This window comes from Coregonus clupeaformis, chromosome 3, assembly GCF_020615455.1.
Source record: "Coregonus clupeaformis isolate EN_2021a chromosome 3, ASM2061545v1, whole genome shotgun sequence".
NCBI classification, from domain to species: domain Eukaryota; kingdom Metazoa; phylum Chordata; class Actinopteri; order Salmoniformes; family Salmonidae; genus Coregonus; species Coregonus clupeaformis.
Genome location: NC_059194.1, coordinates 2,189,448 through 2,203,106, shown reverse-complemented (window position 1 = coordinate 2,203,106; position 13,659 = coordinate 2,189,448). Strand labels below are relative to the sequence as shown.

At 45.0% G+C, this 13,659-nt stretch overlaps 1 protein-coding gene across 2 annotated transcripts in view; it reads left to right on the top strand.

The window, feature by feature from the left end:
• LOC121538892 (histone-lysine N-methyltransferase, H3 lysine-36 specific) overlaps nt 1-13,659 on the top strand; it is a 29,657-nt gene that overhangs the window by 11,396 nt on the left and 4,602 nt on the right. For both annotated transcript variants that reach the window (XM_041847066.2, XM_041847068.2), the window contains exons 13-19: nt 99-255; nt 3,007-3,212; nt 3,469-3,581; nt 5,837-6,106; nt 6,418-6,676; nt 9,645-9,751; nt 9,962-10,172. In XM_041847066.2, the coding sequence (XP_041703000.2) occupies nt 99-255; nt 3,007-3,212; nt 3,469-3,581; nt 5,837-6,106; nt 6,418-6,676; nt 9,645-9,751; nt 9,962-10,172 (1,323 nt within the window). The remainder of the gene's footprint in view (nt 1-98; nt 256-3,006; nt 3,213-3,468; nt 3,582-5,836; nt 6,107-6,417; nt 6,677-9,644; nt 9,752-9,961; nt 10,173-13,659) is intronic.

Here is a 13,659-nt window from a genome sequence, read left to right as displayed (position 1 = left end):
ACCTCCTCCTGTCTCCCTGCAGGGGGCAGTCTGCTATTTGTCTTCTGTGGTTTAATGCGTCTCATGTCTGATCTACACTTCCTCCTGTCTCCCTGCAGGGGGCAGTCTGCTGTGCTGCGAGTCCTGTCCTGCTGCCTTCCACCAAGAGTGTCTGAACATCGAGATGCCCGAGGGGAGCTGGTTCTGCAACGACTGCAAGGCCGGGAAGAAACCACATTTCAAGGACATCCTCTGGGTTAAAGTGGGAAGATACAAGTAAGAAACACTGGTCTCTAGAAATAATATCCATGCTTTTGGTCAGAACCAACTGAGTGACACTTTTCGCCCGTGTCAACAGATAAAAAAATAGCTCAAGAGCAGTAGCTGAAACCTGGTTATATTGTTATTGATCAGACTCTCCATCAGTGTGTATAATCTGCATCTACACTGAGTATACCAAACATTAGGAACACGTTCCTAATATTGAGTTGCCGCCACACCGGCAGTCACTCTACATGACCATTGAGTCACGGTAATCTCCTTTTATGCACTCTGGACATGTGTTGGTAGTACTCAACTTGCTAACTACCATCAGGTCCTAATGGCCTGGTACTCAGGGCTCTAGTGTCCCTCTAACCATCAGGTCCTAATGGCCTGGTACTCAGGGCTCTAGTGTCCCTCTAACCATCAGGTCCTAATGACCTGGTACTCAGGGCTCTATTGTCCCTCTAACCATCAGGTCCTAATGGCCTGGTACTCAGGGCTCTAGTGTCCCTCTAACCATCAGGTCCTAATGGCCTGGTACTCAGGGCTCTAGTGTCCCTCTAACCATCAGGTCCTAATGGCCTGGTACTCAGGGCTCTAGTGTCCCTCTAACCATCAGGTCCTAATGGCCTGGTACTCAGGGCTCTAGTGTCCCACTGACCACTCTGACGTCAATGCAAATAAAATCAATAATCACATCAAACACTTATCATCAAAACAGTATCTTGCTTTTAAAACTCACGTCACTGTGATTGATCAATTTGAAGTTCAACAACAGGTTGAAACTGAGTGGAAAACGTGGTCATTGTTGTTTAGAAGCCAAACACAGCTAATGGACAGCACTTTCTAAGGGAATGATTCATTCAAAACAACCATATGCATAGTTGTGTTTATGCATATGCATAGGCCTATGAGTCCAAGATGAAAAAACCCAGAATTAAAATAATGATTGTGCCATTATACAATACATAGCCTAGCGCATATTATGCATGGCAGAAAAACATTAAAAAAAAACTCATTTAAGATGTCTTTGGTACATAATTGGTCAAGCCTATACCCCAAAATTAAACCCATTCTAGTAATACCTTTGAGTGTGGACTGTATTATCCATACTGGATGGACTGGGTACCTTATGCTACATTTCAAACGTTCTATTCATTTAAAAATGTTTTTATTAACCTTTATTTAACTAGGCAAGTCAGTTAAGAACAAATTCGTATTTACAATGACGGCCTACACCGGCCAAACGCGGACGACGCTGGGCCAATTGTGCGCCGCCCTATGGGACTCCCAATCACGGCCGGATTGTGATACAGCCTGGAATCGAACCGGGGGTCTGTAGTGACGCCTCTAGCACTGAGATGCAGTGCCTTAGATTACATATAGTAGGCCAACTCCTATTCTGTTCTTCTGAAATAAAAGGTATTCAATTCATAATGTTTCTTTAGACCTGCATACATTAAATATTGGATTTATTGTTATGGTGTATATTAAATAGATTTATTCTACTTTTTTAAATGTAGATGTTCCAAAGGTCTGCATCAGTGGCTTGTATGAGTGGAGGCTTGGAGATGCTAAACGTGTTTATGTTAGTTAACGGTAAATTACCGTGTGTTATGACGAGTTTCTCCGGTATCAAGGAATTCAGGATGCAAGAAGATATTTAACACTTAGATGGAGAGTTGATACATGTATTTAATGTACGGTACCGGATTCGGCATAACGAACAGCATGTGGAGTTGCCCCCTTGTTATCTGAATGATAGGCATACAAAATCTCTGTTTATGTACTGTTTTCCAAGCTAATTCTATCCAACAGTTGCCAACCATTATTGGGTGTTGCTCCCAACCACAATAGTATCACCCTAGATGGTATCATCTTGTACCCTAGTCAGGACATTACATCACATACTCATTCTAAAAGTGACATCAGTGGCCCCCCAGCCTTCCTTGGCATGCAGACCTTCTGTTCTAGAAGTGACATCAGTGGCCCCCCAGCCTTCCTTGGCACGCAGACCTTCTGTTCTAGAAGTGACATCAGTGGCCCCCCAGCCTTCCTTGGCACGCAGACCTTCTGTTCTAGAAGTGACATCAGTGGCCCCCAGCCTTCCTTGGCACGCAGACCTTCTGTTCTAGAAGTGACATCAGTGGCCCCCCAGCCTTCCTTGGCACGCAGACCTTCTGTTCTAGAAGTGACATCAGTGGCCCCCCAGCCTTCCTTGGCACGCAGACCTTCTGTTCTAGAAGTGACATCAGTGGCCCCCCAGCCTTCCTTGGCACGCAGACCTTCTGTTCTAGAAGTGACATCAGTGGCCCCCCAGTCTTCCTTGGCACGCAGACCTTCTGACACCCACCAGTGACTGGAATAAATGGAATGTCCTCATCCTCAAAATCCTATGTAACCCGCAATATCAAACACATTAACAAATCCTGTATAAAAACACGTCATATCACCGTGAAACCGCCCCCGGTGCACCTGCCACCTCTTACCGTTTCCCTGTTCAAAGGCACTTAAATATTTTTTGTCTGGCCCATTCACCCTCAATGGCATGTCTCAATTGTCTCAAGCCTTCAAAATCCTTCTTTTAACCTGTCTCCTCCCCTTTATCTAAAGTTAATTTAAATGTATTTAACAAGTGACATCAATAAGGGATCATAGCTTTCACCTCGATTCACCTGGTCAGTCTATGTCATGGAAGGAGCAGGTGTTCTTAATGTTTTGTATACTCAATGTAAAATCTGTATCTCCTCCTCCTTTGTTCAGGTGGTGGCCTGCGGAGGTGTATCTTCCTAAGAACGTCCCAGAGAACATCCTCCGTATGAAACACGAGGTGGGGGAGTTCCCCGTTCAGTTCTTTGGTTCTAAGGACTACGCCTGGACCTACCAGGCCCGAGTCTTCCCTTACACGGAGGGAGATGCCAGTAACAAGGACAAGATGGGGAAGGGTAGTGACGCCATCTACAAGAAAGGTTAGAAAGAAACCTCCTTTACTTGGTGATAATGGAATATATAACAAACAATATACTTTATTTTAGAAAAAAAATACCAAAGAGCCTTTCCTATTAGTGCATTAAAAGGCATTTTTTTTCTATTTTGGCACCTTCTAAATGTTTTCTTCAAGTCTTAAACGATAGAGATGTTTCCAGGTACCACATGGTAGGGCAGAAAGCTTGCCATTTGAGATATATTAGCTAGCTGATAATGCTAACTTCCGTTTCCTCTCAGCTCTGAATGAAGCAGCTGAGCGGTTCATAGCGCTTCAGGCTGAGAAGGAGATGAGACAGCTTCAGGAGGACAGGAGGAACGACAAGAAACCGCCTCCCTACAGACACATCAAGGTACTGCCCCTTTAAACCTCCTCCCTACAGACACATCAAGGTACTGCCCCTTTAAACCCCCATACAGACACATCAAGGTACTGCCCCTTTAAACCTCCTCCCTACAGACACATCAAGGTACTGCCCCTTTAAACCTCCATACAGACACATCAAGGTACTGCCCCTTTAAACCTCCTCCCTGCAGACACATCAAGGTACTGTCCCCTTTAAACCTCCCTACAGACACATCAAGGTACTGTCCCTTTAAACCTCCTCCCTACAGACACATCAAGGTACTGCCCCTTTAAACCTCCTCCCTGCAGACACATCAAGGTACTGCCCCTTTAAACCTCCTCCCTGCAGACACATCAAGGTACTGCCCCTTTAAACCTCCTCCCTACAGACACATCAAGTTACTGCCCCTTTAAACGTCCCTACAGACACATCAAGGTACTGCCCCTTTAAACCTCCATACAGACACATCAAGGTACTGCCCCTTTAAACCTCCTCCCTGCAGACACATCAAGGTACTGTCCCTTTAAACCTCCCTACAGACACATCAAGGTACTGCCCCTTTAAACCTCCTCCCTACAGACACATCAAGGTACTGCCCCTTTAAACCTCCTCCCTACAGACACATCAAGGTACTGCCCCTTTAAACCTCCTCCCTACAGACACATCAAGGTACTGTCCCCTTTAAACCTCCTCCCCTGCAGACACATCAAGGTACTGCCCCTTTAAACCTCCCTACAGACACATCAAGGTACTGCCCCTTTAAACCTCCTCCCTACAGACACATCAAGGTACTGCCCCTTTAAACCTCCTCCCTACAGACACATCAAGGTACTGCCCCTTTAAACCTCCTCCCTACAGACACATCAAGGTACTGCCCCTTTAAACCTCCTCCCTGCAGACACATCAAGGTACTGCCCCTTTAAACCTCCCTACAGACACATCAAGGTACTGCCCCTTTAAACCTCCTCCCTGCAGACACATCAAGGTACTGCCCCTTTAAACCTCCTCCCTGCAGACACATCAAGGTACTGCCCCTTTAAACCTCCCTACAGACACATCAAGGTACTGCCCCTTTAAACCTCCTCCATACAGACACATCAAGGTACTGCCCCTTTAAACCTCCTCCCTACAGACACATCAAGGTACTGCCCCTTTAAACCTCCTCCCTACAGACACATCAAGGTACTGCCCCTTTAAACCTCCTCCCTGCAGACACATCAAGGTACTGCCCCTTTAAACCTCCCTACAGACACATCAAGGTACTGCCCCTTTAAACCTCCTCCATACAGACACATCAAGGTACTGCCCCTTTAAACGTCCCTACAGACACATCAAGGTACTTCCCCTTTAAACCTCCATACAGACACATCAAGGTACTGCCCCTTTAAACCTCCTCCCTGCAGACACATCAAGGTACTGCCCCTTTAAACCTCCTCCATACAGACACATCAAGGTACTGCCCCTTTAAACCTCCTCCATACAGACACATCAAGGTACTGCCCCTTTAAACCTCCTCCCTGCAGACACATCAAGGTACTGCCCCTTTAAACCTCCATACAGACACATCAAGGTACTTCCCCTTTAAACCTCCTCCCTACAGACACATCAAGGTACTGCCCCTTTAAACCTCCATACAGACACATCAAGGTACTGCCCCTTTAAACCTCCTCCCTACAGACACATCAAGGTACTGCCCCTTTAAACCTCCTCCCTGCAGAAACATCAAGGTACTGCCCCTTTAAACCTCCTCCCTACAGACACATCAAGGTACTGCCCCTTTAAACCTCCATACAGACACATCAAGGTACTGCCCCTTTAAACCTCCTCCCTACAGACACATCAAGGTACTTCCCCTTTAAACCTCCCTACAGACACATCAAGGTACTGCCCCTTTAAACCTCCTCCCTACAGACACATCAAGGTACTGCCCCTTTAAACCTCCATACAGACACATCAAGGTACTGCCCCTTTAAACCTCCTCCCTACAGACACATCAAGGTACTGCCCCTTTAAACCTCCTCCCTACAGACACATCAAGGTACTGCCCCTTTAAACCTCCTCCCTACAGACTATGCCTTGCATCCCCTGTCTGTCCCTCTCTTTGGTCCCTGCTTGATTTTTCCTGCTACAGCTTCTCTCATGTTTGACAATTGAATAGTACCTGAGCATTTTCACTCAAATCTCCCTTTGAGATCTATGCATAATTCACGCAGAAGTCTGAATTGCATCCGCTTATCTCAAGTGCTTATTCTTCCCCTCAGGTGAACCGACCAATCGGCAAGGTCCAGATCATCACGGCGGACCTATCGGAGGTGCCACGCTGTAACTGCAAGGCGTCTGATGAGAACCCGTGTGGCATCGACTCAGAGTGTATCAACCGCATGCTGATGTACGAGTGCCACCCCCAGGTGTGTCTGGCAGGGGAGAGGTGCCAGAACCAGAGTTACACCAAGAGACAGTACACCCAGGTGGAGATCTTCAGGACCTTGTCACGAGGCTGGGGGCTACGTGGCGTCTCCGACATCAAGAAGGTAAAGCCTAGGGCATCAAACGACAACACAAACACTTCCCTTTCTGTTTCTGTTTAGAGAACCATTCCGCCTTGTCCCGCTGTGGATCTGCACTGCTGCCTACATAATTGCCCCTTGTGGGATAAATAAAGTATTTTCAATTGAATTGAATTCCACGGCCCTTTTCACCCGATTATTCTTTGTTTGTTTCTGTTTTTAGATGTGGACATACAGTAGTATATTTAGCCTCCATACCACTGTGTCTGTGGTGTAAAAGGGGTTGTGTTTCTGCTGGACTATAACCTGAGTCTGTGCTCTCCCCCCTCTCTCAGGGTGCGTTTGTGAATGAGTACGTGGGGGAGGTGATAGACGAGGAGGAGTGCAGAGCCAGGATCAGACATACTCAAGAGAACGACATCTGTAACTTCTACATGCTCACGCTGGACAAGGACCGGATCATAGACGCTGGACCCAAGGGGAACCAGGCGAGGTTCATGAATCACTGCTGCCAGCCCAACTGTGAGACCCAGAAGTGGACGGTAAATGGAGACACCAGGGTGGGGCTCTTCGCCCTGGAGGACATCCCCAAAGGTCAGAGGAAGTATCAACAAACCTACTGGAGCCTGGTGCCATTTATGTAACTAACTCCTGGAGCCTGGTTCCATTTATGTAACTAACTCCTGGAGCCTGGTTCCATTTCTGTAACTAACTCCTGGAGCCTGGTGCCATTTCTGTATCTAACTCCTGGAGCCTGGTTCCATTTCTGTAACTAACCCCTGGAGTCTGGTACCATTTCTGTAACTAACTCCTGGAGCCTGGTACCATTTCTGTAACTAACTCCTGGAGCCTGGTTCCATTTATGTAACTAACTCCTGGAGCCTGGTTCCATTTCTCTAACTAACTCCTGGAGCCTGGTTCCATTTCTGTAACTAACTGCTGGAGCCTGGTTCCATTTCTGTAACTAACTCCTGGAGTCTGGTACCATTTCTGTAACTAACTCCTGGAGCCTGGTTCCATTTCTCTAACTAACTCCTGGAGCCTGGTTCCATTTCTCTAACTAACTCCTGGAGCCTGGTTCCATTTCTCTAACTAACTCCTGGAGCCTGGTTCCATTTCTGTAACTAACTGCTGGAGCCTGGTTCCATTTATGTAACTAACTCCTGGAGCCTGGTTCCATTTCTGTAACTAACTCCTGGAGCCTGGTTCCATTTATGTAACTAACTCCTGGAGCCTGGTTCCATTTCTGTAACTAACTCCTGGAGCCTGGTGCCATTTCTGTAACTAACTCCTGGAGCCTGGTTCCATTTCTGTAACTAACCCCTGGAGTCTGGTACCATTTCTGTAACTAACTCCTGGAGCCTGGTACCATTTCTGTAACTAACTCCTGGAGCCTGGTTCCATTTATGTAACTAACTCCTGGAGCCTGGTTCCATTTCTCTAACTAACTCCTGGAGCCTGGTTCCATTTCTGTAACTAACTGCTGGAGCCTGGTTCCATTTCTGTAACTAACTCCTGGAGTCTGGTACCATTTCTGTAACTAACTCCTGGAGCCTGGTTCCATTTCTCTAACTAACTCCTGGAGCCTGGTTCCATTTCTCTAACTAACTCCTGGAGCCTGGTTCCATTTCTCTAACTAACTCCTGGAGCCTGGTTCCATTTCTGTAACTAACTGCTGGAGCCTGGTTCCATTTATGTAACTAACTCCTGGAGCCTGGTTCCATTTATGTAACTAACTCCTGGAGCCTGGTTCCATTTCTGTAACTAACTCCTGGAGCCTGGTTCCATTTCTGTAACTAACTCCACTTCAGGCACTAGGGCTAGTGACCAAAAGTGTCTTTGTAGATTCAGAAGGTACAGTGAGGGAAAAAAGTATTTGATCCCCTGCTGATTTTGTACGTTTGCCCATTGACAAAGACATGATCAGTCTATAATTTTAATGGTAGGTTTATTTGAACATTGAGAGACAGAATAACAACAACAAAAATCCAGAAAAACACATGTCAAAAATGTTATAAATTGATTTGCATTTTAATGAGGGAAATAAGTATTTGACCCCTCTGCAAAACATGACTTACATACTTGGTGGCAAAACCCTTGTTGGCAATCACAGAGGTCAGACGTTTCTTGTAGTTGGCCACCAGGTTTGCACACATCTCAGGAGGGATTTTGTCCCACTCCTCTTTGCAGATCTTCTCCAAGTCATTAAGGTTTTGAGGCTGACGTTTGGCAACTCGAACCTTCAGCTCCCTCCACAGATTTTCTATGGGATTAAGGTCTGGAGACTGGCTAGGCCACTCCAGGACCTTAATGTGCTTCTTCTTGAGCCACTCCTTTGTTGCCTTGGCCGTGTGTTTTGGGTCATTGTCATGTTGGAATACCCATCCACGACCCATTTTCAATGCCCTGGCTGAGGGAAGGAGGTTCTCACCCAAGATTTGACGGTACATGGCCCCGTCCATCAACCCTTTGATGCGGTGAAGTTGTCCTGTCCTCTTAGCAGAAAAACACCCCCAAAGCATAATGTTTCCACCTCCATGTTTGACGGTGGGGATGGTGTTCTTGAGTTGATGCCAAAGAGCTCGATTTTGGTCTCATCTGACAACAACACTTTCACCCAGTTCTCCTCTGAATCATTCAGATGTTCATTGGCAAACTTCAGACGGGCATGTATATGTGCTTTCTTGAGCAGGGGGACCTTGCGAGCGCTGCAGGATTTAAGTCCTTCACGGCGTAGCTTGTTACCAATTGTTTTCTTGGTGACTATGGTCCCAGCTGCCTTGAGATCATTGACAAGATCCTCCTGTGTAGTTCTGGGCTGATTCCTCACCATTCTCATGATTGTTGCAACTCCACGAGGTGAGATCTTGCATGGAGCCCCAGGCTGAGGGAGATTGACAGTTATTTTGTGTTTCTTCCATTTGCGAATAATCACACCAACTGTTGTCACCTTCTCACCAAGCTGCTTGGCGATGGTCTTGTAGCCCATTCCAGCCTTGTGTAAGTCTACAATCTTGGCCCTGACATCCTTGGAGAGCTCTTTGGTCTTGGCCATGGTGGAGAGTTTGGAATCTGATTGATTGCTTCTTTGGACAGGTGTCTTTTATACAGGTAACAAACTGAGATTAGGAGCACTCCCTTTAAGAGTGTGCTCCTAATCTCCGCTCGTTACCTGTATGAAAGACACCTGGGAGCCAGAAATCTTTCTGATTGAGAGGGGGTCAAATACTTATTTCCCTCATTTAAAATGCAAATCAATGTATAACATTTTTGACATGCGTTTTTCTGGATTTTTTTGTGGTTATTCTGTCTCTCACTGTTCAAATAAACCTACCATTCAAATTATAGACTGATCATTTCTTTGTCAGTGGGCAAACGTACAAAATCAGCAGGTGATCAAATACTTTTTTCCCCTCACTGTAACTGTGAAGAAACACGACATAAGAAACAGAACCTTATTGTTCCTTAATTATGGACTATGATATTAAATCTGTTGGCCTTGTTAGAATAGGAATAGAGCTCCCGGTAAAGTACCTGACGGTGTATTTTTATTTGTGTGCAGGTGTGGAGCTGACCTTCAACTACAACCTGGAGTGTCTCGGTAACGGGAAGACGGTGTGTAAATGTGGAGCGCCCAACTGCTCCGGGTTCCTGGGGGTCCGACCAAAGGTAACGCTCTGAGACTGACGAATGTCAACATACAAAAACATTTGAATTTAGATTGTACTTGTCTACTAGACACTCTTATCTAGAGAAATGTACAGGAAGTGCTTTTAGTTGTTCACTGTGTGATGAGGATGAGTTCTACTATAAAAAAGTAAAGGTAGACTGGTCAATGTAGCAGTCTGAAGTAATGACCTGTGTGTGTCTGTCTCCCAGAACCAGCCATCTAAAGCACGGGAAGGAAAGGAACTGAAGGAGGGCAAGAAGAAGGTTCTGGTGAAGAGGAAGCCTCAACTGGAGGTGACGAAGGAGCGGGAGGACGAGTGTTTCAGCTGTGGGGACGGAGGACAGATCGTGTCCTGTAAGAAGCCAGGCTGTCCCAAGGTCTACCACGCAGACTGTCTCAACCTGGCCAAGAGACCTGCAGGTGGGTGAAGGGGCGAGAAACCACCTCCCACATGGAGGCTCTTTGACCCAAAATGGCTGTTATATTATCTGTGATTATGTATGTGACTTGTCTGTAGATTTTTTTTGGCCTTAGAATTCATCAGCAAGGGATTTGGACATGGGGGGGGGTGTAACTTCCCACTGGGCACACCACGTCATTTCAACGTGGATAATTGGGTAATATTTGGTTGAGACGTTGATCAATGATATTACAACCTACTGTATATTCACCCACTCAAAAATACAGCCAAAAGTTAGTTGAATTTCCAATGTGTTATCACTATGCTTTCAACCATCTAAAAATACAATCAAATTCCAATGGAAAAACAATGTCAGATTTTTGGTTTAATTGTCACCCAAATGTCTATCATTATAGCTTTCAACCATTTAAAAGCCCAGAGAAGTTCAAACGCCAGAAATGTTTATTTATACAACAGATTGTGTTATCACTGTGCTTCATCTAATAGCAGAACCAAATGACCTGGATTGCAGTTGAGATTCAATTAAAAGGACATGGTGCAGTGACCAATGCTGTTTGAGATTCTGGTGAGATTATTACAGGTATTGAGAAAATCTCCACAGATCTGCGATGACCTATGCATGCTATCTTAAACATGCACGCTTTATATGATTAAATAAGAAGACAGTATAGTTACAGTAACCTCAAAATGTGGCCATGAATGTGTTACTCATTTTAAGGTAGAATTTTACATTGTTTTACATTAGCCTTAAAGAGATTCTCCGGTACTTTTGTATACTTTTTTAGCCAGTAGTTTTGAAAGTAGCGCCCACGATCCGAAAGTGGTCCCCAGAAATTGCGTACAATGTCCCAAATGTGCAGATATGTGCACCATGTCCTTGCTCTCTCGCCATACTGTGTGTGCGTCTTGCTATCTGTCACTCCAATGGCGAGGGGCTGGAGATAATTGGCTAAAATTCGAATTGCTACGGGGCTGGCCCAAGTGAGGGTAAATGTAGGGAAAAGGGCGCCGCACAGCTTCCAGAAGACAGTCGCTTTCAAACCAGGGATTTCGTGGCTAATTGAGGTAAGACTGTAATTTGGCTAATAGATTCTGCATGTATGAACTACACATTGACACATCCAGCCCAAAGTGTGAGGTTTAAAAAATACTTACCGGAGCATGTCTTTAACTTTAGCCTATACTGTATTACAAAAGTTAGGCCTAATATTGAATTGTTTGGTTGTCAACGCAACCAAATATCAACATTTTGAAGGAGATTTATCTTCTACTTGGATAGTTCCATCTGTGCCACTGACTTAGTCTGGCTTAATTCTTTAACTTTGATTGTTAATTTGTAGACAAACTGGAATTAAAGCCAGACTAAGTCAGTGGTACAGATGGAACTATCTAAGCAGAAGATACAGTGCATTCAGAAATTATTCAGACCCCTTGACTTTTTCCACGTTATGTTACAGCCTTATTCTGACTGGAACGAATTGCAAAAATCTCTGAAGCTGGAGACTCTTATCTCCCTCACTAACTTTAAGCATCAGTTGTCAGAGCACCTTACCGATCACTGCACCTGTACACAGCCCATCTGTAATTAGCCCACCCAACTACCTCATCCCCATATTGTTATTTATTTTGCTCATTTGCACCCCAGTATCTCTATTTGCACATCATCTCTTGCACATCTATCATTCCAGTGTTAATACTAATTGTAATTATTTTGCACTATGGCCTATTTATTGCCTTACCTCCATAACTTGCTACATTTGCACACACTGTATATATATTTTCTGTTGTATTTTTGACTGTATGTTTTGTTTTTGTTTATTCCATATGTAACTCTGTGTTGTTGTTTTTATTGCACTTCTTTGCTTTATCTTGGCCAGGTCGCAGTTGTAAATGAGAACTTGTTCTCAACTGGCTTACCTGGTTAAATAAAGGTGAAATAAATAACAAAATAAAATTATCAAATGGATTAAATAAATAAAAAGTCCTCATCAATCTACACACAATACCCCAGAATGACAAAGCAAAAACAGGTTTTTAGAACTTTTTGCAAATTTATTAAAAACAAAAAACGGAAATATCATATTTACATAAGTATTCAGACCCTTTACTCAGTACTTTGTTGAAGCACCTTTGGCAGCAATTACAGCCTTGAGTCTTCTTGGGTATGACGCTACAAGCTTGGCACACCTGTATTTGGGGAGTTTCTCCCATTCTTCTCTGATCCTCTCAGAGGCTGTCAGGTTGAATGGGGAGCGTCGCTGCACAGCTATTTTCAGGTCTCTCCAGAGATTCTCGATCAGGTTCAAGTCCGGGCTCTGGCTGGGCCACTCAAGGACATTCAGAGACTTGTCCAGAAGCCACTCCTGTGTTGTCTTGGCTGTGTGCTTAGGTGGCTGTGTGCTTAGGGTCGTTGTCCTGTTGGAAGGTGAACCTTCACCACAGTCTGAGGTCCTGAGCACTCTGGAGCAGGTTTTCATCGAGGATCTCTCTGTACTTTGCTCTGTTCATCTTTCCCTCGATCCTGACTAGTCTCCCAGTCCCTGCCGCTGAAAGACATCCCCGCAGCATGATGCTGCCACCACCATGCTTCACAGTAGGGATGGTGCCAGGTTTCCTCCAGACGTGACGCTTGGCATGCAGGCCAAAGAGTTCAGTCTTGGTTTCATCAGACCAGAGAATCTTGTTTCTCATAGTCTGAGAGTCCTTTAGGTGCCTTTTGGTAAACTCCAAGCGGACTGTCATGTGCCCTTTACTAAGGAGTGGCTTCCGTCTGGCCACTCTACCATAAAGGCCTGATTGGTGGAGTGCTGCAGAGATGGTTGTCCTTCTGAAAAGTTCTCCCATCTCCACCGTGGAACTCTGGAGCTCTGTCAGAGTGACCATCAGGTTCTTGGTCACTTCCCTGACCAAGGCCCTTCTCCCCCGATTGCTCAGTTTGGCCGTGCGGCCAGCTCTAGGAAGAGTCTTGGTGGTTCCAAACTTCTTCCATTTAAGAATGATGGAGGCCACTGTGTTCTTGGGGACCTTCAATACTGCAGACATTTTTTGGTACCCTTCCCCAGATCTGTGCATCGACACAATCCTGTCTCGGAGCTCTACGGACAATTCCTTTGACCTCATGGCTTTGTTTTTGCTCTGACATGCACTGTCAACTATGGGACCTTATATAGACAGGTGTGTGCCTTTCCAAATCATGTCCAATCAATTGAATTTACCACAGGTGAACTCCAATCAAGTTGTAGAAACATCTCAAGGATGATCAATGGAAACGGGATGCACCTGAGCTCAATTTCGAGTCTCATAGCGAAGGGTCTGAATACTTATGTAAATAAGGTATTTCATTTATTTTATTATACATGTGCAAAATGTTCTTAACCTGTTTTCGCTTTGTCATTATGGGGTATTGTGTGTAGATTGATGAAGAAAATGTTTTATTTTATCAATTTTAGAATAAGGCTATAACGTAACAAAGTGGAAAAAGTCAAG